The sequence below is a fragment of the Denticeps clupeoides genome, chromosome 5, assembly GCF_900700375.1.
Source record: "Denticeps clupeoides chromosome 5, fDenClu1.1, whole genome shotgun sequence".
Classification (NCBI taxonomy): domain Eukaryota; kingdom Metazoa; phylum Chordata; class Actinopteri; order Clupeiformes; family Denticipitidae; genus Denticeps; species Denticeps clupeoides.
The window spans coordinates 30,527,821-30,554,522 of NC_041711.1; the positions used below are offsets into that span (position 1 = coordinate 30,527,821).

The following is a 26,702-nucleotide window of genomic DNA, read 5'->3' on the forward strand; positions in this document are numbered from 1 at the left end:
GCTGTGAGAATTAAAGAGGGTTGTGTTCATTCAGGCACTGAAAGGAAGGCTGGCGACCTTCTCTGGAACATCATATCAACATCCTCAGACAACAGAAAAAGGAAAAAACAAAAAAGACTCAAAGAAACACTCTAGGGTATTTATTTACATGGAAATGCAGATGCTAACAGCCTCCTATCACAAAATGCAAAAATTGTATTTTTGTTTTTTTTTTTGTTTTTCTAAGTCAAGGTTTATTCCTTAAATTGTAAAAAATGGATGCTGTTTGAGATGCCTTTGTGATTAAAGGAGTAAATGAAAGAGGTTAGCCTTACCATTGAAAAACGTCACCACGGTCTTGTCTTTATTTTAGAAGCTGAAATACATTGTGTGTGAGGGGCAGTGGTGGCATCAGAAGGTGCCCCTGAGAAAAGCACCGTCCCCACACACTGCTCCCCGGGCTGCTCCCTGGTCATGGCTGCCAAGTGTTTCACAATGACAATCATTTCACGTTCACTTTAGTGGAATTACTAAGGAATTACTGGCCACTGGGTGGCAGCGTGACACTTCTGTATCATTTTTTTTTCTCAGGTGTTGTGGATGAACTGGGTTGTTTGGACCATTCCACACTGAGAATGCGGTGAGAAGGTTTCTCAAAGCAAAATGTTTCTAACAAGGGCTGGAGGCAAAATGGAATATCACATAATTTGTCATTTAAAGGTCCCCTGACCTTTAGCTAGAAACGGCGGTAGGAATGATTTCTACTTCGCCGTGCAGACAGCAGGACCTGGAATTTTGTCCCCTTATGTGGCGATAAGGGGAGAGGTTACCTCCCGTTTCTCAAGCTTTTTCCACCAAGAGAATTTCTTACTCCTCCCCTAAAAAAAAAAAAATTAGCTCCACCGACCATCATGGCTTGAAAACCTGCGAAGCATTGCAGTCGCTCTGTGAATGGATGAAAAATTGAGCACAAGCAGTTTTTTTTTTTTTTTTTGTTCCACCATGCGAGACTTTAAATAACCTGTGGGTTAGTTTTCTTTAATTCACCCCGTGAAACACGCACATCCGATCTATCTTAAGAACCCTTTACGACTCGCAGTTTGTAAAGGTGTTTCGTTGATTGGTAGAAGTCCACCTCGCCCCGCCTCTCTTCTCCTCATCGTTTAAAGCTACAGAGGTGGTGCGACCTGGGGAAATCTCATTGTGTGGCTGTAATTCTGCGTCAAGGCTGAATTTCAGAAAGAGACTCCAGATATAGTGTTAGGTCACCACTAAGACCGATATTATTCCCGTCATGGGACCTTTTTTAAACAGGGTGGCACATCTGAACTATGCTGCACAGGGTTTAGGGGAAACTAATAGGTTCCTAATCATTGCAGAAAGAGGTTATACAGCATCTGGGATCAGTTCCCTCCTGGTTTGTGCCCCAAAAAAATGTTGGTCAGCTCATAGTATTGGGTTCTGTATGCTCAGTACTGACTTACTGAGTGCAAGAAGTGTTTCAAGGTCTCAGCAAGGCCTTCTGTGCCTTTCTTTCTTAGTATTCTATAACATGACAAAAAAGGGACACGGTTCTTGCTTATTAAAAAAAAAAAGTTGATTTAAATGGATAAAAGCCACATGACTCTACATGGATGTGAGCAATTATAATATGCCCATGAGCTGAGCTGGAAAATCAGCTCATTCACTCGGTCTAACAAAATGATTAATATGTTCACAGCTCTCTGAAGGTAAGGTCTGCGCGAACACAATTACATGGTAGCATCTATATAAACAGATGTTAACGGCAGGTTGGCATTGTATTAATGAGCATGTGAGGTGAAGAGTTGGATGCAACTCATTACCAGCCCCTTCTAACAGACACTCGACTCTAGCATCTTCAGTTTAAATGTGGAGCAGGAAAAACAAAACAGAAAAGGACCTCCTTTACTGATCTAATGGTGGAAATGTAGCTACTACACTCTGCCCTTCCCAGACTTCGGTCCAGCCTCACGTGACATGAAAGCAGACTACTGACCTGCACTCAGACTCCACTTAAATCATTACATGCTCCTGATTGGATTAAGGGTCTGGTTCAAGCCCAAATGGGCATTTCTAAAGTGAATCTATCCTTCCAGAAACCACTTTAATTTTTTTTTTTTTTTTAACATCCAAATCACCTGGATTTAAAGGGTAAGACCGGAGAACTCCACGATAAAAAGGGCCCAGTGAAGTTGCCACAGTCGAAGGCCAACCATCTCCCCCCGACGCAAGCATGTCCATTATGAGTTGGACGCAGAATCGTTTGGTTTCCTACTAAGCACTTAACAGACTTTATTTCAATGCTCCTGGATTTTACGTTTCCCCTCATGCAGCAGAGGTGCGCGAATACGCCGTCGTCTCATCCTACAGTACAGGCATGAAGTCAAAATTGGACTACAAGTCCAGCAGACTTCAGTGAGTGTGAACAAAGGACGACTGCAGCTTACAGTCCTCCCACACGCTCAGAAGATCCACTCTGTGCTTTCGTCTCATCAAGTCCAGGGTGGCTGGAGTGTTCCAGAACTGTCTCTGGCCAGGGAAGTGTTCTTCCCTTCATGGTCTAAATGAACTACTTTTGTCCATTTTACTTAGGACTACTGTTTTTGGCACTGTTCACTTTTAAAAACCGGGATGGGCGGCTCGTGTCTTTTAACAAATGTGCTCCTCTTGCTTTTCTCCCACGGGATGGTCGGCCCATCTCCTGTGTAACCCCGTCCGTGAGTGGGGCGGGACTGTGACAGACGGCGGAGGTCTTGCGCCGTCATCAGTGTATCTTCCACAGTGGCTTGTGGTACACCCAGCCGTCACCCTAGTAATGTACACACATGGCAACACTTGTTAAAAATTTTATATATATATATATATATGAGAGAGAGAGAGAGGGGCTTCTTAGGTGATCACAGATGGCACTGCCTTTTGGAAAATGCTTTTTCTGAGACTGGCCCAGTTGCTTGTTCTGTACGGGTTCTCGTCAATGGTCGGTTTTTGACAACAGGTTGTACGCCGTGTGGCTTTTTGTGGGGAGTAGAACACCGCGTGCCCGCAGGTGACACTGATGGGAGTGCCAACACAACAACAGCAGAACCTGTACGGTGGCGGGTTTCAGAATGGCTACACTGAAACTGCACGAATTTATTTACCCGAGTGGTGCCGCCCCCCCCCCCCCTCCTCCTCCTCCTCCTCCTCCTCCTCCTCACCTCTTTTATAAAGTATTTTGGTTTCCAGGGCGTGTTGGATGCTGCCCGCTGTCTCTCTTCAGTACGCTGCTGCTCCTCCAGCTGCCTCTTCTTCTCTGTCGCGACGTCTATGTTCCCCGACTTCAATGCACACGTCACGTGCTGCCACAGCCGCCTGCAGAAAAAGCATCGGCCGATTAATAATAAAAGTAATAATGAAACAAGATCCTGAGAGCCAAACTGCAAAAAAAAAACTAGTAGATGTGATGTTATTTATATAAGACCTATTTATTCTGAGTTATGATAAAACACAAACACACTTTTTTATTGTTTTTTTGTTTTTTTTTATTGTATTATTTCTATTGTGGCTTAATATCTAAAAAACTTTGTGGTGAAATTGTAGTGAGGATCTCGTTTAAGTTTGACAGGAACAGAATGACCACTCTCACACTTCCTCAATCGTCACCATGGGCTCCTCTCTTTTTAAGTTTCATATTTGCATAATGTATGTAAAACCTCAGGATGAGCAAACAAGGCCCATCGCTGAACATTGTGGTGATTAAAAGAAATGTGCACTTGTATAAAATCTAACAATGCTAAATAAAATTCTGTATTTTTCCTTCCGAGGGTTACACCCTAAATAGTTAGATTCATTGATGTACTGCACCACTTCTTGGTTCGCCCCCATCTCCTCAAGCTCATGGGAGATGGTGCGCAGGAAGCTGTCTGTTTCATCTGCAGACTCTGCTCGTGAGCTGCATTTTCACATAAAAGCAAAGTCAAATTCAGATCGCTGCCATGCGTCTAGTCAGCCAGACGACACCACGGCTTCCGCAGTCACGTGAACTGGCTCTTCCGTCCATTAAACTAAACAGCAGCTGGATTAAAGGGACGCGGCTGGATGGCGATGGACTGCATCCAGCGGGTGAGGCCGAGGACACAAGTCAGAACACAGAACCACTAAGAAGGGGGGAGTGGTTCGCATCACGTGGATCCGATCTGCTCCTGTGCTCTGTGAAGTTAGCATGTCATGCATGCAAATCTGGGTCATGTGAAGCCTCCAGCACAGGACCACGTAGTCGTGGCATGTTGTCCTCTTGAAGGAGCAGTAGGCCTAGTGGGTAACACACTCTCCTATGAACCTGAAGACCCAGGTTCAAATCCCACTTACTACCATTGTGTCCCTGAGCAAGACACTTAACCCTAAGTTGCTCCAGGGGGGGGACTGTCCCTGTAACTACTGATTGTAAGTCGCTCTGGATAAGGGTGTCTCATAAATGCCGTAAATGTAAATGTAAAGGAGCAAGTAGGAGGTGGAGAACGTGAGAAACCTACACTGCACCCATATGGAACCACAAGCCTCGACTGGCACCGTGTTAAGAGCAGTCCTGCTCGTGCGAATGCAGAATCCAGTCCTTTGTAATGGTTTTCTCTGCAGGCCTTGATTCAGTTACACTTCATCTCTGCCTCTGATAGCATTAGACCCCGGTGCTAATACCGCTCTGATGACATTACAGAACTGTCCGGTGCTTCTGGCCAGGCGGCTCCAGCAAACCGCGCTCCCAGATGCCGCATTAAGATGAGGCTCGGCCATGAGCGGACCGGGATTACATAAGGGCTCAGTTGGATGAGAAGGTGGGAGATGGTGTTCTCCGGAATCGCTGTCTGAGAAACGATCAGAGCCTCTCGTCTTTCTGTTGCGCTCACAGGGAACGAGAATGAGTGAGACGGAGAGAGAGAAAAAGAACACGATACGAGGAGAACGTAATTGGCCCAAACCGCTAATAAAACCACACACTCTGGAGAGCAATGCACGAACGGACCACTACACTGCCTCAAATCATGTCCTGTGGTCCGAATGTTTAATCACTCAAAGTAAAAGTATTTGCTCGGGAAGTTGCAGGCAGTTTTCTGGAACCAGTTATACTGTCCCAGTTTATTTCCCATTAAAACATGTACATACTATGCAAAACATACCTCGTAGGTACTGAAAAAAGTGAAGATATAAGTCGGTGGTGGTTACTCTTCTTCTTTTTTTTTTTATTGCACCAGTGCTATAATGACCTGAACAAAATAAATACACCGTGCAAATAGTCATGCCCAAAACTACTAATGATAATCTCAATTCTTTTATGTTCACATTCTTCATTTTCACTTAATTTCTTTTTTTTTAAATTGTCAAAAATGTTGACTCACCTGGACTCAGACTGGCCTTGTTTCTCCACCGGCCGGATCTTCTTCCTGATGACGGGCAGCTTGCATGTGTCGATCACTTTGGTCTCTCCATTGCTGTAGGTGAACTCGAGGATGCCATTCCACTCGCCCTGAGCCTTGCAGACGATGGTGCCGGTGGGGTTATGCTTGACCTCGGCCGTCACTCTGCCAAAGGACAGAAGAGCATGTTGTAGGTACAGAACCTTCCAGGTACAGACCAAACACACACACACACATACACACACCTGTGTACTTTCCCTCCATAAAAAGGTTTTGTGTGGAAGGTGACGGTGGCCGAGTATCCAGTCTTACTGCAGCTGATGGACACCTTTCCCCCCAGCTCCACCCAGGGCACAGTGAGGATGGAGCGGGCGTAGGCGCAGGGCAGCGTGAACACGTACACCTCATCATGCTCCAGGAGGTGGAGAGCACCTGGGAGGGAGAGGGAGGATCGCTCCTGTCATTATTTTATTAACACAATAGAATAATTATTATCTGCTGATTAACTGTGAACTCTTTTTTTGTGTGTGTGTGAGTGTGTGTGTGTCTGGCTCGTGTTCAGGGAGAGCACCGTGTGGTGCTGATGCCTCTGGCTCTGCTTCCTTTCCTCCATGGGACCAGAACCCCCCCCTCCCAACACCCCCTTACGTAACGGACAGCTGTCTTGTGACAAAATCTGCTGCAGGCAGACATCCAGGTCTGACAGATACACATCTGTTTCCCCAGGACAGGCGCATGCAGGGCGGGGCCAGTGCCCGGCTCCGCGCCCTCGGGCAGCCGCTCCAGAGTGGCGCGTCAGTGCGTTCGGCCCGGCGCTGCCATGCGAGGGGGGGGGGGGGGCTGGCTCAGCATTTCTGTCCCCTGTGCGGCGCGGTAGGGGGCAGGAGTAGGGCTTCTCTCACCAAGGAGATGGAGCGAAGCTCCTGGTGAAATTCTACTATCCACGAGATTACAGGACACGCAGTGTTCCCATGGCTACACTTTTTTTTATACATATTTCTCACTTTATGAGCTTGTGTCTATGTAAAATAAAACGCAAAACTCCATGAATATTCCCAATTCATGGCAAAATAAATTAATTAATCTATTTTTATTTATAATTTATAAAAACATGAAGCACAATGTAAAATAATGTAGTCATACAGAGAATGTGCTTCAAATTCAATGCATTATTCAATAAAATGTTCATATCTTGCCTGTGACAATTTGAGAGCAATAAGCTCAGTAAGCAAGTTAATTGTCACATTCGGCCGCAAAAGTAAACTTCTTCCCTGCTCTCATTAGCATAGCATCCAGCACTCAGGGGAAATGAGCACATTCCATCTTGTTGGTGATTAATGCTGTCCTAATTACAGCGCAAGTCTTAATTGGCTAATGCTGGCACGCTGCCCGCGAACTCCGGTGCGCCGAACACCTGTGCTCGTCCACGTCACAGCCGCGCAATGCCACGCAGTGCCACGCCACGCTTTGACGCGTGAAACAAAGTGCCTGGGAGCGTTTTATTGCAGGAGAGCCGGCCTGGTGCGCAGCCCTGAGGGGGCAAGGCTGACCTGGGAACAGACTTCGAGGTGTCGAAGAGCATCAGCAAAGACAGCCATGACCAGATAAATTGGAGAGGTCAAGTAATGCAAAATTCTGTACAGTCATGCAAAATTCATGTAGGAATAAAAAAAATAAATAAAACACCTGCCGCTCTTTTATCCACCAGACATTTTAAGGGTGGGACAAATAACTCAGGATGTAAAATCTTCTGTTTAAGTGCCAGGTTGTGCAGATAATAGATTATGACTGTTGATTACAAACTGTTGTAATTCCCAGTTGATCTAGCAACTGGTCTTCATCTTTTCCTGTTACCATTAATACAATAAAAACACAACTGATAACTAAAATAAAATACTAACTAACTAGAAGAGAAGACTAAAATGTCATCACATTTACAGCATTTATCAGACGCCCTTGTCCAGAGCGACGTACAGTCAGTATTTACAGGGACAGTCCCCCCCCTGGAGCAACTTAGGGTTAAGTGTCTTGTTCAGGGACACAATGGTAGTAAGTGGGGTTTGAACCTGGGTCTTCTGGTTTATAGGCGAGTGTGTTACCCGCTAGGTTACTACCAAGCTACCGGCAGTTTTCATTCACTACAAGCCTAAATTAGTCATGGACAATTCTGATGAATTCAGACAAAGTAAGATTGAGTAGCCCAAAATTAGTAGATGTGTCTAAGACTAAATAAATTATAGCTTGCTACAAAGACTATACTAAGACTAGACTATAAACGGCTATAGTGCTGTTTAAAGCCTTGGTTCTGGCGCAATGGATAACGAGTCATGCGTTTGTAGGGCGGTGGACTAGTGGTTAAGGAATAGGCCCCATAATCAGAAGGATGCTGGTTCAAATCCCGAACCGCCAAGGTGCCACTGAGCAAAGCACCGTCCCCACACACTGCTCCCCGGGCACCTGTCATGGCTGCCCACTGCTCACTCAGGGTGATGGGTTAAATGCAGAGGACAAATTTCACTCTGTGCACCGTGTGCTGTGCTGCTGTGTGTCACAATCACTTCACTTCTCAAATTTTGGGTCTTAGGCTTCCATCATGAGACTCTGAGATCAAAGTGAATACTCACACCCCGCTGTGGCTTTAAATGCTGTGTAATTATCCTTAATATCCTCAATGTAGTCCAGCTAATATCCTCACTTGACAGTGGATGACAGTCAATAATAAATCATATTAGTTTTAGCCACCGCTACTGCATTTAAATGGAACTTGGAGAGCCAAGTAGTTTTCAGAGGTGGTACAGAGTTGGAGGATCTTTCTGGGTTACTTACATGCTTTTTACTACACCATGTGGTGATAGTGTGTGAGCTGGGACCTTTACTCTTCCCCCATACAACAGGGTGGGTCATTTATATAGATAAACCTTAATAAAATGGGAATGGTTGGTGATATTAACGTCCTGTTTGTGGCACATTAATATATGTGAGGGGTGGTGACCATAGTGGCCATTTTTAAGTCGGCCATCTTGGATCCAACTTTTGTTTTTTCAATAGGAAGAGGGTCATGTGACACATCAGATTTATTGGTAATTTCCCAAGAAAATCAATGGTGTGTAACTTTATTCTTTCACAAGTTTCTGACCACTTATAAAATGTGTTCAATGTCACCAACCATTCCCATTTTATTAAGGTGTATCCATATAAATGGCCCACCCTGTACATGTGCAAGAGAGCATCACATAAATGAGTCAATATTAAATGTATCTATCATAACTCCCAGACTGGTGTCATACCTTCTCCCACCATGGACACTCCAACAGACATGCCCATGAATTTGCTCTTGGTCCAGACGTGGGTGTTGACACACATCCGCCGCTCCCTGCACTCGCAGTAAAATCCTGAAATGGGCGGATGGTGCGAGACCTGCTCCGCTACGAAGCGCAAGTGGTAGCATCCAGCCCCGTCTGCCATTCGTCCCTGCTCTCCAGAAGCGGGAGGTGGCGCGGGGGCCTGAGTCCTGAGGGGCCGGACGCGATCGCGCGGGACGTCCCAGGTGCAGCGGAAGCTCTCGCCCAGGATGGGGTTGTAGGGCTTTTTGGCTACGGCTCCCTTACGACCCTCGTGGAAGGCGGTCAGGTAATACTCCACAAAGCGTACAATCCGCTCCTCCTCCGTGGATCCACCCGTGATGGCCAAGAACATGTCTGGGTGGGCCATGAAGTTGGCGTACATCTCCAGTAGAGAGCGCTTCTCCAGGATAAAGGTAGGCAGCACCACCTGGGAAAAAAAAAGAGACGATTGAATCGGCACCGAAAAAACACCGTTGGTGTCTCCAGTGTCCCTTCTCTACTGCTCTCGGTAATGAAGGATCAGGTGAAGCTGGCTTCTAATTCATCCGGATCTAAAAAACAGCGGTGGCAAAATCTCAAAAACCAAAAAAAGAGCTGCCCTGTCTTTTGTCTTGAACCTGTGCACTGAGCCGGCAGATTTAGCTAATTACTTCTTCCCTTTGGCTGACGAATGGTGCTCATTAGCAGGTCTGAGACTCAACAAAACAGCAGAGGGCTGTTCTCACAACCCCTGCTGTCCACTTCTGATAAAAATACTTCATGCAGGCCTGTATGAAGTATTTCACGTATGGATGGATCTGCTCTGCCCGGGGTTAGACTTTGTGTGGGAGCCAGAATGTACATTGGTACAGGGTAATAAAAAACTAGAACAGTGACATTAACATATTGCTTCAATCAGAACATGCTGACTATTATGGACATTTTAATAAATACAGGATGGCCAATTTATATGGATACACCTTGACAATCCAACACAATGGGCAGCACATTGAACACATTTTATAAGTGGTCAGAAACTTGTAAATAACTCATGAAAGAATAAAGTTACGTTAAAACCATTGGTTTTCTTGGGAAATTACCAATAAATCTGATGTGTCACATGACCCTCTTCCTATTGAAAAAACAAAAGTTGGATCCAAGATGGCCGACTTCAAAATAGCCACTACGGTCACCACCCAAAGTTTGCCACCACCCAAAGTTTGCCCCCTCACATATACTAATGTGCCACAAACAGGACGTTATTATCACCAACCATTCCAATTTTATTGAGGTGTATCCATATAAATGGGCCACCCCGTACATATTTTCTTACAGAATCTGCAAATATTAATCAGTTGTTGCCACAATTGGCCGTTGTGCCTGTCACTTGCTACACAGCCGTGTAGCATAGTCAATCTTGGTCATCATATCCACAAAAAATCGTTTTACGAGCTCTTTATATTTTATAATACATAGTCCAAATTTGATTTTCTTTTTTTTCCTGAAAATATGAATGATGGCTAACTGTTGTGTTCGACAATAGCAGAGATTGTGCTTGTCACAAAACACATTACAAGTAAAGAAAATGGGAGGTGGAAGGAAGAGGACACTCTACACATGACACCCTACACATGACATTTTGACAGGACAGAGCTTAAATCATCAATATTGTGCAAGGATGGCCCGTGAAATCTGTCAGTCAAATATTATTTATAGAAACCTAATTTAGGCGTTGAAAATAATTACACCCCAGCAAAAGCGTTACTTGGTGTGACACGCCCCACTCCCCTTCCTATTTAGTGCCAGGAAAAGATGGAATGTTATGCTGGGGTTTGAACCTGTAGATCATATCACAAAATAATAAACATGAATAACCTTAAACCAATTGCACACATCAATTAAACCTTCATTCATCTCTCGTCTTTTCTCTCAGAAAGGCCATGTTTCTTCAGAAGAGATTTTCTCCCTAAAACACAAGTAGCTGCCCTTTGAAGACAGCACCATCGTGTAAGTAGCTCTAATTATCGCAAGTGAGGGCACCGTGACCATGGAAGCTGCGAGTGTGCGATGGCCCGCCTATCACAAAGATCTAATGAAAATGATCACGTCTGACATTAGGCCTCGTTAGCGGTTGAGGGTTACGCAACCAATTCCCAATTTCCCTTCGCGAGCCAGCGCAGCCACGAGGAGCTCCGTTTCTTCACAAGAGCAACGTGGACTTGGACCAAATCCTGGTCACGCCAGCGCCGGTTCTGGCTCTGTAATGGGATCTCGGCCCTGCCCAGCAATCCAAAACTGGCCTACCTGAGCACACCACATGTGCTCAGTGTGTGTGTGCATGTGTGTGTGTCTTCAGATTCATCATAATGGTGGTAATATGCAGTCATTAAGATAAACATTTGGTGTTCTTACATGCTTTTGTGTGCCGGGCTTTTGAGACATTTACATTTTACAGCATTTATCAGACACCCTCATCCAACTACTTACAAATCAGTAGTTACAGGGACAGTCCTGTGGGATTTGAACCTGGGTCTTCTGGTTCAAAGGCGAGTGTGTTACCCACTAGGCTACTACCACCCTCTAGACAATGACTAGAGAGTGACAGACCAAGACAAAAAGAGGCTTGGTTTACTATAAATACATGGCTCATATTTATACACTAAACTGTCTTTTGGTGTTTATTTAAAAATTATTTAAATAAGTGACTGTCACATTGATTTTTTCAGGGTATGACTATTTAATTTCTCTCATTTGCGAGCGTCCCTTTATCCCTGTAAGGCACTGATTAGCAAAAATTTGCAATAATTTACTCTCCAAATACAGTAGAACAGACTCATTTCACTAACTTTGATCAGGAGGCATTTTTATTCCTAGTATGAATATTATCGATTCTTCCTGAAACCCTCTATCAATACTGCAAACACACAGCAAGTGAAGATATTTGCGGACATTAAAGAATGAGAACTACACTGGATGTGTGAATATTACCCGTGTCAGGTCCATGCCCAGTTTAAGCTGGGACAGCAGGTGCAGGATAATGTTACGCTGGTCATCCAGCACCCCCAGGTCCTCCTCCTCATTGTCCTCAGTGTCGGTGGTCTCCTCGCTGGGGTCCACACCTTCAGGGTCTGGATGCTTCTGCAGCAAAACAACAACGAAACGTCCACAAAACCTCAGAATCGTGGAAAAGCACCAATATTACTTCAGTGGACAGGAAATTCACGTTAATCTGAGACAGTCTGGATTAAAAAAAACATTTTCTGTACCCATCCTGCACATCACCGATGGTCATTAGAAGAAAATCCCCCAAATCCCACACAAAGGCACCGTCTTCATTTACACACATGGCATTTGAGACAAATTTATAATGAAATCAGATAATCCCATGATGCCTGTGAGATTTGAGACTGGAGCCTGTGGTATGTTCCAGAGAGAACTTTATAAATCAGTACATCATGCAGGAGATGTTAAAGATGCAAAGATACCTGAACACTACTCTACAGGTTCAAGGTGATTGTGAAACTAGCGGACAGGAAGTGCCCGTTCTTTGATTAAGATGAGGGTTCACTGGTGCCTGTGCCAAAGAATTGTGGGTAATGTCACAATCCTGTTTCTTCGATGTATGCTGTATTAGCTAAAGAACAGCAGCAGGGATGTGGTCCAGAGACAGGGCTGCCGGGAGCCGAACGCCGGTCCTAATGCATAATGTAAGGAAGCGTCCTAGAAGCGGGTGCCCCCAAAGCATTGTGGGAAATAGAATAAAATTCTCTCACAGCACTGCTTTCCCACCCAGTGTCAGTGTAAAAGAGAACATGTGATGCTAACACAAATCCGCCATAACATAATGATCTTGACTTGGGTATGTTTTCCCATCACTTCATATGATCTATAAGAAAACATGGGTCAGCATGGGCTACGTATCCCAATTCCTATCAGAACCGGCACAAACCTTTTCAGCAATTCGATCTTCAACTGGGTCCGAAAACACAGGGTGGCATGTGTCCCCCCACGAGAGTCCCCCATGAGCCTGTAGTTTGTTCATCGGTTTTAATACCTTGCAGACTGGGAAGATCCTTCAAAGCCTCTAGGCAACTAAATTTGATCCTTGTTTTAAAAAAAAAAAAAAATTATGCTTCCAACATGTTATCCTCAAGGTCAAAGTATCCTCTTGCTGCCTAGTATACTCTACCTGTTCCAAGGTGACATGTTCACTTCATCTGTATGGTAGCAAACAACAAAAAAATCTGGGTCCAGGTTTGCTAGATTTTTTTCTTTCGGAATTGTTTTATGAATATAAAATAGCATTTATACACTACGCAGGGAATTGTGCTTCCAAATGAAGGAAACGGGATGAGACCTTTATTGGATGGGACAACCTCCCTTTTTAGCTCAGAGCGGCTCTTGGATGCAGAGTTACACCTTGAATATTTCATACAGGAACGCGGCCAGAAGCGCGGATCCCCCTCCACCGCCATCCAACCCTCTCCTTCTCTCACTCAGCGTCCGACGTTAAACCCACCCATTCGCCGGGGTTCAGGTCAGATCAAGGTCGAGCCACGTCGACCCACTGAGCTCTGCGTGAAGCTTGTCAATAAATCAATGGGCCCAAAACCGGTCAGCGCTGCTAAGCGAAGAAACCGTGCAGCGGATTGTCAGCAGGTCAATCATTACCCGCACCACTTCATTCAGCAGACGAAAGTCAAGTCCAAAAAGTTCCTAGTTCCCAAAATTCACCATTTTGGTCAACTCTTGCAGCAGGCGCTCAGATCGTGACAACTAAAGCAAAACTCTACACTCATTGGTACCTTTGCGGGCAAAAAAAAGAATGAACCGCCCAGCCGCTTCCTCTTCCCTCCACACACCGCAGAACAGTAAACCCTTTTCCAAAAAACCCTTTCCACATAACATCACGGAACACGAAACGGACAAAACAGCAGGAGCAGAACATCTTACACTCATATAGAAGAGCGTGCTCTCCCGTCTTCACGAGAAAAAGTCCCCGCCGCTCTGCCAGTGTGCCGCGCTCAAACTCCGGCGCTCTTATCTGTGCCCAGCTGACCTGGGCCAGGAAATGCTGCCCTGGCTCCCTCCCCCACCCTCCCTGCACACACACACACACTTACGCTCAGCACAGACGTTTTGCTCACAGCCCAGCTGGACTTCATGTTCGCTCTCCAGAGAGAGAGGGAGAGTTACAGAGAAAAGACTCACAGAGAGAGGAGGGCGGGGGAGAGGGAGGGAAGAAGAGAGAGAGAGAGAGAGAGAGAACGTGAGAGAGAGAACCTCAGAACAGAGATCACTACTGGCTGCTGCACTTCCAGTGGAAAGATTAGCAGTGATGCTCGCAATCCACTACATCCATCCATCCATCCATCCATCTCTAGTAGCCACTCCCCCTCGCTGATGATGTAACAGATTAGTCTGGCTACAACTGAACTGCTGCTTGGATGGCGATTGGACTGCTCAACTGTGACGGTCCTCTCATATGAAACATCTCTCTCTCTATCGCTCTCTCTCTGCACATCTATGTGTGTGTGTGTGTGTGTGTGTGTGTGTGTGTGTGTGTGTGTGTGTTTGTGCGTGCGTGTAACATCCTACATTCCCAGTTTAATACATGCTTGTGAGGACATGCCTGTAACATTGGCTTACTGTGCAGATGGGAATGAAGTGAGATGCCCTCAGTGAGAATCTACCAACATAAATGGTCATGAAAATAAAGAAATGAAGTCAGTGGTGTCAACTCTAGCAAACCCTCTATCCACTAACTCTCCCCCTAACGCTTCAGTGTAGGATGAAGGTGAAGAAGCAACGGTCACAAGACCCACCCCCTGTCACCCCTCTCTGATCCTGACAGCCCTCAGCCAATCACAACTCACACTCAGTGTGCGCTCAGGAGTCCAGATCATCCACACATACACCTTCACAGCCAGGCCCTCTGAGAACAGCCAAGTTAGAAATATTCAGGCTGGACAGTATATAGTAATACATTATCGACAGCAAAATATTTTATTGTGAATTTAATATTTAACTTACTGATCATTAAGATATTTTTAAAACTGGGAATTCAGGTAACCTTAATATCTGTACACCTTCATAAACACATGTGTAAAACATGCTGCTGCATGCAGAATTATCTAACAGATGAATATCAGGCTGCGGCCAGGCAGCTCAGCACACAGACAAACCAACAAACCAACAAAAATGCAACGCAGCTGAAGGCAAACAGGACAGATTTGTATTTTTAATTTGTTCAGCATACTCAACCTTCACAACATTCATCAATATTACCTTGGAATCCTGTATGGACTGAATGGTATGAAAATATGAACAAGCATGATGTTTCTAATGAAAACTCTTCAGCCGAATACAGAAAATCCTAAACTTTTATATAATTACTCCCATCGTACAAATACCTGGTATATCACTGGCCTTGTGGGTGTGACAGAAAGTCGACTTTCAGTAGAATCGCTCAGATATTGATTTATATATGGTTATGCTAAATCTTGATGCATCTTTAAAAGTACATCAGTGCTTTCGCTACAGTCACATGTTACCGTTTCAAAAACAGTTACATTTAAATTTACTTATCACATTATATACCACAACATATACCATTGACTGTCTATGATTTAATTTATATCACAATATGAATTTTATGCAATATCACACAGCCCAACCTGGCAGAAAACTTTGTTTTTAGCCATTTTAGTAAACTTCTAGAAGAGGTTGAATTCTGTTTTGAATAAATGTGAACATCAAAATGTAACAAAAAGTATTCTATGTAGCCATAGCAACCTGTTACGTTCATTTAACTTTTCACTATGGCAACATATTCTAATTACAATGATTCGACCCCCTGAAGTACCTTGCTCAGGCTAGCAATAATCGAACTTGTACATTTTTGTTGGTTTGTTTGTGTTATCAGTGTTTTACACACTATGCTACTACCACCAGTATAGGACATGAGGGTCTTGAACATCCACTTCTATTAATGTTAAATTAATGTTCTATTAATGTCAAAAGTAAATGATGTTGGCATTTGGTGTGAGAGTGCAACCCATTACATACACATGCCTCAATGCCGTCTGAAGAGATCAAGAAAATGGATTTGATGTTCAGAAACGTGCAAAGAGTCAGGTTTCAGTTACAGTCTGTTTTCTTGTTGAGAAGTGCACCCGTGATGCAGAGCTCTTGCTGGATTATAGAAGTATAACCTACAGAAAAATGTGAGGGGCAATGTACTCATGTACTCATGTGACTCGACTTTATTCCCATCTGACCTACAACAGCATGATCTGCACATGACCATCCCGTTACCAACCGTCACAGCAAGGGAAGCGATTAGCCACAGGGAGATGAACAGATGAAGTAAAACTGAAGAAATGAGCCTAATCTCATAATCATAGCTTCTCTTCATGGAGATTAAGTATGTTACATTTATTGCCTTGATTGATGGTTTAGATTACTGTCATTCAGATTCTCTAACATACAGTCTTAAAGTATAAAATGTTTTTTTTTTATTTTATACAGTATATTTTATCTGAAAAAGCGGTGTCACCTCACATTCGGGGTCGTCACCAAACAAAGCAACAATGACAGATACCAATAATGCCAAATGTATTATTTTCTAGCAAAATTTTTAATTAGTATTGTAAATATGGGGTGGTCTTAAACGACGACTGTGTGCTGAGTGACACGATGACAATAAACAGAATGTCAGATGAACAGAGTTCCTCTGATACACACTGAATTCTGAAAAGGTCACATGCCTCTACAGAATTCCGTCCAACGCTAGCATGCATGACCATTGATTGATCAATGGCTGAAACTGATTAAGATAAGCTTCCAATACACGCTTATTCCACAAATACCCTTCCCCAGGTATGGGTCTATGTGCCTCTCATCAGATTGCCCCACCTGCTCATCTGTTGTGTTAAAAATACCACCTCTGCTCTAACAATGACTCATCTCCCATAGTAGATATATATATTCATCACACGTCATACACCTTTATACATTAATTTATAAAGTCTCACTTTCACGCCCACATTCACAGGTGTCCCACTCCCAGACACAAATAGTGTTAATATATTATTGAGATATAAATATATGTGTATATGTGAGATATAAAAATATGTGTGTGTGTGTGTGTGTGTGTATGTGTATATGTCAAAAATAATGTGTAGAGATGCTTATGGAATGGGTAAGGAAAGCACACACACACACACACACACACACACACACACATATATATATATACACACACACACACACACACACACACACACACACACACACATATATACAGTCTGTACACATTTTTTTTAATCTAATCGGAAATTTGCAGATCTGTATTGACTCTGCAGAAATTGTGTGAGTTCAGTGCACTGTGCACCCAATTGATGAGTTGCCTCCTTGCTTCCTGTCACAGTACTTTAGTCAAAGCACAACAGGGAGAGTGGGCACTGCCCAACATATAATGGCTCCTAATCATTCCAAAGCACCTGTGGGTGATTAGGACCCAGATGTCCATTTGTGCCACTAGTGGGCAAGATGCACCATTTTATCACACATTCTCTCACAAATGTTTGCAGAAGTAGACTTTTGTGAATTTATATTGTGGCCATGGAAGTGACTGAATGGAAGTGTCTCAACTTTTATAGAGTCCATCATGTTTCCTTGACCATTAATATTACTTTAAACATGAACAAGTCCATCATATATCAATTATAATAATAAGTAGTAGAATAGTGGGTAACACATTTGCCTATGACCCAGGTTCCAACCCCACTGACTACCATTGTGTCCCAGAGCAAGACACTTAACCCTGAGTTGCTCCTGTTACTACTGACTGTAAGTCATTCTCTGGATAAGGGCATCTGATAAATGCCAAAAATGTAACTCAGATTGTGACTCTAACAATTGCTTTTCAAATGTTGAATAGAGCTCCAATACATTTTCATTTTGAAACTGTACTAAATGGCTGAGTCAATACACTATATAGAATAAAATATTTGGAAATGAATTTTTTAATTACTTCAGTTGTTTCACCAGAGGTGTAGAAAATCAAGCACCCAGCCATGCAGCAGCTCAGCCAGAAAGCAGAAGAGCACTTAAAGTCACAGAGTGACTCTGCGATTCAATATCTGGAAAAACAACTCTATGGAATGGGTTTTCACAGTCTAGCAACTACACACAAACCTCACATAACCAATGTGTCCAATAAGTCCAATGCCAGGAGTTGCCTTACTCCTTATGCCTTAATAAAGTCTATATATCCGAATACATTTGACTGTCCCTTTTGGTGCAATGGTCCACTGTCCTAATATTTTTAAGAACTGATAATTAAGCATATACATTGCTTTAATAATATACTGGCTATTACAGCTTTAAAATCATGCAGCTGTTGCATTTTCTAAAAGTAATAAGACTCTTGAGACATTTTTTCACGTTTGCTTCAACTTGCGCCTATTTATACCCCTCAACCAAGATTAAAAAGAAAAATCACAGTAATTCACAGCCTCCAATGGCTTATTGCTTTATCAGTTAATCTGATGAGTTAATCCCAGTTGATACAGAACGACACAATGCTGAGATCAGGGGTTTAAATCTGGACAGGATGTATTATAGAATATATTGAAAATGTACTGCCAGCTGCTTTCGGCTAAAAATACAATACTGCTATACATAGTGTATACATAGAAGTGCATATAAATCATAAGGACCCATCAGCAAGTCCATGTTCTTGGTATTTATTGCATGAATGACATGTATGTTCAGAATAATAGAGATGAGCTGTGCGGTGCTGATTCCTCACGTAAATCCTACGCATTGACACGCCATGTTGAGACCAGCTCATTCCTGATGTGAGGCTCTGGGTTAAAGACTCCGCAGTCTGCAGAACAGAGCTCCCTTTCAACGGATAGCCGAACGCAATCTTCTCTGAATACACAAACAAGCCGGTGAGCCTCCAGAGACCGACAGACAGGGTCTGAATCCCTGACAGTCACACATCAGCAAGTCTTGCATCTGGAGAGGCTGTGCTTGGCCGGCCATGTTGTCTTTCTCTAAGTCTCACAGGGCCTGCTCTTCTTCTATAAATCCTGCTGTTATGAGCTTGTGTGACTTTGTGTGAAAAACAGAGCCCAGATAAGCCAACCTGTTTTGCCTTTTCACATTCTAAACTGTTCTCAAACTAACCAAAGCTGTCCAGACAGCTGAGAGATTTAACAAATGCAAACTTTCATACCATCACATGATAATTGCACTAGTACTAGTGTATAGTGTCCTAGTGTTGTAACTGTTTGTTGAAACTCTTTCTTCCAAATCAAGAACTCATGGACTCATTGTTGCCATACTGGTCATTTTTCACTGGTCATCACTTGCGACACAATTAACTCAAATATTAACGTCATAACATAGTTGTCAGTGGTCTGCACTGTACTAGGGACTGCGTGTTACGTTTCTGGTCCCAATACCGTATAGTAAACTTGACATTACCTCTCTCACACTTCCAGGTTGCCGGTTCCTTATCACATTCCCTTTGCAGGCCCTTTCGACACGAATAGGGAGCCTCACAGGTGTTGGCTTGTTGTTTCTCATCCACTCCCCTACATAAGCCCCGTGTGATCTGGAGTCTACAGAGCTGTCCTCCAACATGTACACCCAAAGTTCCCCCATTGTCCTGTGATTGTCTCCCCGTCTTGGTATGTGCATTTGCTACTGAACTTATACTGTGTCTTGCAGGATCGTGCGTGTGTGAAGCTGCGGGTAGCGGGGCACCAGACAGGCAAGGTGCAGCGAGGATCGTGTTGCCAGACCACAGTTCCCCCTTGCGTGGCGTCATGGATGATTTGAACCCTTTTAGCCTTTTTATGCTGACATACTGGAAATAATATGTGTTGTTATTTTTCCCCGACCTTGGAGTCCGTCGTTTCCTGTCCCTCCTCCTTGGTTGTGACAATAGTGAATATAATGTTATGGGTTGTAACTGTAAAGACAGGAATGATCCAGTAACTTTTCTGCCACTAGAGATTAAGAGTTATTATTATTTTTTAATCATGAGTTATTATTATGAATTATTATTACTATTTAAACATTTATTTAATACAAATTATACACTGTAATACAAATTATACAGTGCTCAAAAAATAAAAGGAACACTTAAAACAACACAATGAAACTCCAAATCACACTTCTGTGAAATCAAGCTGTCCACTTGGGAAGCATCACTGATTGACAATCAATGTCACATGCTGTTGTGCAAATGGAATAGACAATTAGCAAGACGTCCCCTATAAAGGTGTGGTTCTGCAAGTGGTGACCACACACCACTCCTCAGTTCCTTTGCTTTCTGGCTGATGTTTTGGTCACTTTTGAATGCTGGTGGTGCTTTCACTCTAGTGGTAGCATGAGACGGAGTCAACAACCCACACAAGTGGCTCAAGAAGAGCAGCTCATCCAGGATGGCACATCAATGCAAGCTGTGGCAAGGTTTGCTGTGTCTGTCAGCATAGTGTCCAAAACATGGAGACCCTACCAGGAGACAGGCCAGTACATTAGGAGACATGGAGGCCGCAGGACCGCTATCACTGCCTTTGTGCAAGGAGGAACATGTGGAGCACTGCCAGAGCCCCGCAAAATGACCTCCGGCAGATAACAAATGTGCATGTGTCTGGTGAAACCATCAAAACCAGACTCCACAGGTGGTAGTTGTGCTGCATGCTTGGTATTTTCCAGAGAACACCAAGATTGGCAAATTCTCTACTGGTGCACACATAGCACATGTGACCGACGTGATATAGTCTGGAGACGCTTTGGAGAACGTTCTGCTGCCTGTAACATCTTCCAGAATGACCGGTTTGGCAGTGGGTCAGTAATGGTGTGGGGTGGCATTTATTTGTGGGGCCGCACAGCCCTCCAGGTGTTCGCCAGAGGTAACCTGCCAACCATTAGGTACCGAGATGAGATCATCAGACCCCTTTGCTGGTGTGGTTGGCCCTTGGTTCCTCCTAATGCAAGACAATACTAGACATCATGTGGAGTGTGTCAGCAGCTCTTGCAAGATGAAGGCATGGCCCGCCCGTTCCCCCGACCTGAATTCAATTAAACACATCTAGGACATCATGCCTCACTCCATCCACCAACGGCACATTGCACCACAGACTGTCCAGGAGTTGGCAGAGGCTTTAGGCCAGGTCTGAGAGGAGATCCCACAGGAGACCATCTACCACTTCATCAGGAGCATTCCCAGGTGTTGTAGGGAGGTCATACAGGCACGTAGAGGCCACACACACTACTGAGCCTCATTTTGACTTGTTTTAAGGATATCAAAGTCGGATCAGCCTGCAGTGTGTTTCTCCATTATAAATGGAGTGTTACTCCAAATCCAGATCATGGTTTGATAAACTTGATTGATAATTTTGTTGTCAGCATATTATGGAACAAAGTATTTAATAAGATTACTATGGAACAAAGTATTTAATAAGAATATTTCATTCATTCAGATCTAGAAGGTCTTATTATATTTTGTTCCATTTTTTCATTAATGAATTGTTATATTATAATATTGTATGTAACGCTGTGTCTTTTCATCAGATGGTGGCCAACAGCTGATGCCGTCACTGAAACACAAATCTGTACAATACGGAAATCTGGCCAGGAGCAAACCATGCCTGAAAATAAAGACGTTTTTATCATTTTGATGGTTGTACAGCAGCCTCGGGCAAGATCTGTACTTACCATTCATCCAGAGCACACTCACTGACATGCTCAGTCAGTGGGGCTTCCCAGAGCTCTAGCTTCCCCTACTGGTCATTGTTCTCAGTGCTGAGAGCCCAGGCCTGACAGTTCAAATGTGCATTACTAGAAGACGATGACGACCCAGATCTCCAGCCTGATCCCACTTCACTTAATCTAAAGATTTAAAGAGCATACTGAAGTAAATCGATTCTAATGTAGATGGAGAATAAAAACAAGAATATGCTTTTATAGAGCTGTCAGGACTGATAAGTACAGTAAGTAAAACTCAGACCACCAAGAGAGAGAGAGAGAGAGAGAGAGATTCATATGCGCCTATTTGGTTGCTGGCCAGTAGTGATTAAACCCTTTCTAGGCAATTTATATAGCCCCGAAAACCCCTGTCACTTTACAGCATGTTTAACTGCTTGAAAACCGAGAAACAAGATGTGATCACACCGACCGGAGGATAAACTGAATGGATCATTGCCAGCCCATGCTGTCATTTCAGAAGAACATGGAAAATCAGTGTGAAGCCGTGGCAGAGCAGGTTCTAAGCCGGAGAACGGTTTAAATAGCCCATCATTTGTTTATGCCAGATGAGTTCACCGCCTGGTCAAGACAATGTCAATCGATGGCCAGTCCCAAAGATGTTCACAGTAATCCATCACAGACTAGGGTCGGTCAGACAAAACCACCCATCTTAAAAAAGTAAAACATGGTCCCCTTCAATCAGTGCAATTGCTTCTCTTCGAGTGCCTAAAGATTTACTGTTGGGTCGGACAAAAGACTTCAAATCCTCCTGCCCGCTGCTCCTGAGTAGAATAAAAAAGCCCACGTGACCGTAATAATGTGGAGCCCTAAGTGCGCCCCGTTTTCGTATTTTGCAGAAGAGTCTCCCTCGCTGGTGCCCGGATTGATGGGGCTCATTTCTGCAGAGTGGGCTGCTGTAAGTGCGCCGGCACATCAGCATATTTCACTGTCTGCTTTGGCTGAATCGCAGCTGGGACTCCATCTCCTTCGAAGGCTGTGTGGCCCGCTGGTGAGATGCAAGAGGGCAGCGGCAACGCTGCACGCCTGTCGCTGAATAGAAGGTCACGTTGTGCCGCGGCACTGAATCGGGTTTATTTAATTACAGGGCCGGATGTGCTGCAGGACACTCTGGTCATTGCACCCTTCAAAATTCATCTGGGACGCCGACAGAAGTGAAGACAGAGAGGGCTTCACAACCTGACATGGTCTACAAGGAATAATTCAACTTTATTTATTTTCTATCCTTAATAATGGTACCTTTAACTCCATCATTCATATTTAAATGATCTTAAAAGAGCAGCATAAGAAAGAAAAACGGGGTATATGTTGAAGTCAATATTGTTCTCACTGTAAATCTCCTAGAGGAGAGACGGAATTAAGGCTTTCACACCCCTTCCCCTCACTTCCAAGCAGAGACCGATGCACTTCACATCATTTCACAGAGTCTCATCTACAGGCCTCATTATAACACCATAATCTCTTTCCCACGCAGAACACATTCCCATATCGTGCGCCGTAGAGAGTGCGGCTCAGGGATAATGTTGCCTCAAATATCATGCGTTTTAAATGCCAATCGTTTTGCCTACATTAACGCTGGAGGATGTTTGTAGTGATGCTATCTGCTATTGTACAAAAAATATTCTCTTTGTCAGTAATCTGAAGAAGATAGTAGTAACAACACATTATGAAGATCAATCATGTTAATAAGATAAATAAATATAACTTTCAATTAATGCAAGATATTAGCGTTCACATAAAACAAGAATATTCCAAAAACTCTCAGTATACTGCCTAGCTATAATATGTACAGTAATCAAATTGGTAGTGAATATGAGTGTTAATATTGCTTTAGAAACATTTATTTCCCTCCTGAACAGAATTTAAATGAACAAGATAAATCAGGAGGACGATGTTGACCTAGCAACATGCCACAGGTTTAATAAAGCTGAAAAACTAATATACTCTGTCTGCAGGGCGTAAGAGTGAGCCTGGCCGCCTCTGTCGAGCGTCACGGAGGCTTCAATAACCGCACTGAGCATGACGCTCTGTCAATTAGTCTCCCTTTCATGCCGACACCAGCTCCGGCGAGGCAGAAAACAGACAGGAAGTTCTCCGAGAGGGACGGGCTGACTCACTCTCGCCCACGGCGCGTGGAGGGCTTCCTCTGTTGCCCCAGAGGGTGCCGACGAAACGAGAACGCGTCCAATTAGTGCTCTTCACAATGGAAGTTTGGCAGCGGCAGATACGACAGGATAAATGAAAGAAAGATAAGGCCCGCGCGTCGCAGCCAAGCGCATCTCCAGGCTTCAAAGCCGGAGCGGTTTCACGTTTTTTTTTTTTTTTTTTTTTAATGAGACTTATGTTCCTTTTTACGGATGCGGCGGTGCAGTGCTGTACTAAAATGGGAATCATATTATAAAGCAATTCAGCTGAAGCCCCCTTCCGAAAACAAGCTGGAGTCGAGAGACCAAGGTGTAACACCATCAATAACGTATAGAGTGGGATGCGGTTAATTGCACAAGGATATTGCCCATCGTTTTTTTTACGTCACCCCTCCATACCTCAGCGCTGTGGAGCTGCTCCTTGCACCTCGAGGTCGGTACGTGAGGGTGGGTGCCAGTGGAGGGGGAGGTGCCGCTCCTTCCACTGCTCTTCAACTGCTCGGTGAGGGCAGACCTTGCCCCACACCAGCCCGACATGGGCTTCTCTGAAAGGGCAAATGCAAAATAAAATGTTACCAGCACTCATCTCCGTATACGCCTGGTGGTACTTTGGTGGGAGGGGAGTGGAGGGGAGGGTGCCATATGTGATTTACATTTACAGCATTTATCAGACGCCCTTATCCAGACCGACTTACAATCAGTACTTACAGGGACAGTCCCCCCCGGAGCAACTTGGGGTTAAGTGTCTTGCTCAGGGACACAATGGTAGTAAGTGGGGTTTGAACCTGGGTCTTCTGGGTCATAGGCGAGTGTGTTACCCAATAGGCTACTACCCCCCATTATTTGATTCCCCTTTTATACATTAAGGGTCATTCATAGACGAAGCCTAGTCCTAGTCTAAAATAGAACGAAGTTGAAATGGAAGGTTTCCATAAAAAAAAATAGTCTAGAACTATTCTTAATAAGTGAATGAGAAACTGATGGGAAAATATACAAAATGTCTGTCATCTGGATTACAGTAATGACGTATACTGAGTATCACTGGTTGGATTGACCACATAACCACCAAGACTGGGTGACGAGAGGCCATTAACTTTTCTGAATATTCAGTTCCCCTCAAATGCCCTATTGTGGTTTTCTGCCACCATGTAAACACAGCATTACACGTAACTTCACCTTTGCGGTCAGGATGATGTACCTGTGGGCAGGTCCTGGTTGTGGTTGTGCCCTGGGATGTGACTCTGTGAAATGTGCTGCGTTGCCTGGGAGACATTGTGTTGCAGGATGTTCAGACACTCTCCTAGGCAGCTCAGCGTGGCGGCAGACGTGGCCTTCAGCAGCAGCAGGTCCTGGTCGAGAGAGGACAGGGGTCCTCGGGATGGAAGTGACTCGATAGAGTGGATCAGGTTCTTCTGCTGACCTTCCGCCTGAGACATCACCTGGGAAACGTGGTGCAAGGCGCAGAGCACAATGAGGTCGGGTGCTGAACACACAAATAAGCACATCAACACCCAATGCAATGGTAAAAAATGATTCATTATATTTATTAGAAAGATTCATTATGCAGGTCTCATTAAACAATTCCAAGGTGATTTGTCGTTTTGTTTATTTATTGCAGTGTTTTAAAAAATTTCAAAAAAGATTAGAAAAGATTTGTGAACCACAGATGTATTGACGAGTCACAACATTAAAACCATGGACAGGTGTCATGATCCGGTCCGGAAGGAGGATCCGTACCGGAGTTTCATGTTCGTCCTGTGTAATGTTTCCTGATCGTGTTCACCTGTGTCTGAGCGTATAAAGCTGCCCTGTTCATGTCTGTTCACCGTCGGGTCATTGTTACACGTTACATGTTCACTGTGACTGGATGTCTCCCCAGTCCTGTTAATCATGGATTAAACCCCTGTTTCGTGATGTCGTGTGAATGCGTCTTTCCTCGTCATGTCTTGTCGTTGTTCCAGATCACCTGCCTCACCAAAGGGCCGTGACAACGGGTCAGGTGATTGTCAGTGAATGTCTGGTTACCATAGCACCAGTCAAGGGCTGGGATATATTAGATAGCAAAAAAACATACAGCTCTTGAAGCTGATGTGTTGGAAGTGACTTTGACAAGGACTAAAGGTATTGTGAGAGCTTCCTAGTATTCCGTACTTAGTAACGGTATTCCCTGATGGCGTGTCTCGGTCAGTAGGATGCTACACCCTGCTACACGGCAAAACCAGGAATTGAGGAGTTGAGTTTGGGGAATTTGACTGAGCATCTGTACAGATGGACAGGAGGACCCACTTCACCACTTTCAGGACCATAAAAGATAAACTGCTGACATCTTCGATAAGCCACGATAAGACAGCTTCAGTGGTCCACAGCGCCTTACAATCAGTAGTTACAGGGACAGTCCCGCTGGAGACACTCAGACTTAAGTGTGTTGCTCAAGGACACAATGGTAGCAAGTGGGGTTTGAACCTGTGACTTTGTGGTCTTCTGGTTCATAGGCAAGTGTCCTACCCACTAGGCTTATACCACCCCATTCTTCGTCACATGTTCATCCATCTTACATTTTACAGCCTGACTCCTGCAACACTGGGCTGTTAATAATAATGACGTTTCAGAGTTGGAATCAAGACGTTAAAGTGAAGTGATTGTCACATGTGATACACAGCAGCACACAGTGAAATGTGTCCTCTGCATTTAACCCACCACCCTTGGTGAGCAGTGGGCAGCCATGACAGGCGCCCAGGGAGCAGTGTGTGGGGACGGTGCTTTGCTCAGCGGCACCTCAGTGGCACCTTGGCGGATCGGGATTCAAACCAGCAACCTTCTGATTACAGGGCTGCTTCCTTAACCGCTAGGCCACCACTGCCCCTAAACTCTACCATGGTCTCCACTCCCCTTTTCCTCTGCATTAATTCTGAAAGTTATTATTTGTATTCTTTGTCTGTGTGTGGGGGGAAACGGGTCCGTGTGCGTCTCCAGCAAAGCATAAGTCATTAATATGGAGGATTGTCCGAGGAAATCAACAAATCTGGGACTTCAGCTGTCGCTCAGTTCTCCATCAG

General features: G+C 44.2%; 1 protein-coding gene across 2 annotated transcripts in view; it reads right to left on the minus strand.

Annotated features, from left to right (window-relative positions):
* Positions 1–935: 935 nt before the first annotated feature.
* osbpl10b (oxysterol binding protein-like 10b) overlaps positions 936–26,702 on the minus strand; it is a 39,868-nt gene continuing 14,101 nt past the window's right edge. For both annotated transcript variants that reach the window (XM_028979108.1, XM_028979107.1), the window contains 8 exons: positions 24,845–25,085; positions 24,046–24,191; positions 11,702–11,851; positions 8,678–9,161; positions 5,636–5,822; positions 5,373–5,555; positions 3,198–3,351; positions 936–2,809 (listed from right to left, as the gene is read on the minus strand). In XM_028979108.1, the coding sequence (XP_028834941.1) occupies positions 2,765–2,809; positions 3,198–3,351; positions 5,373–5,555; positions 5,636–5,822; positions 8,678–9,161; positions 11,702–11,851; positions 24,046–24,191; positions 24,845–25,085 (1,590 nt within the window). In that variant the 3' untranslated portion in view covers positions 936–2,764. The remainder of the gene's footprint in view (positions 2,810–3,197; positions 3,352–5,372; positions 5,556–5,635; positions 5,823–8,677; positions 9,162–11,701; positions 11,852–24,045; positions 24,192–24,844; positions 25,086–26,702) is intronic.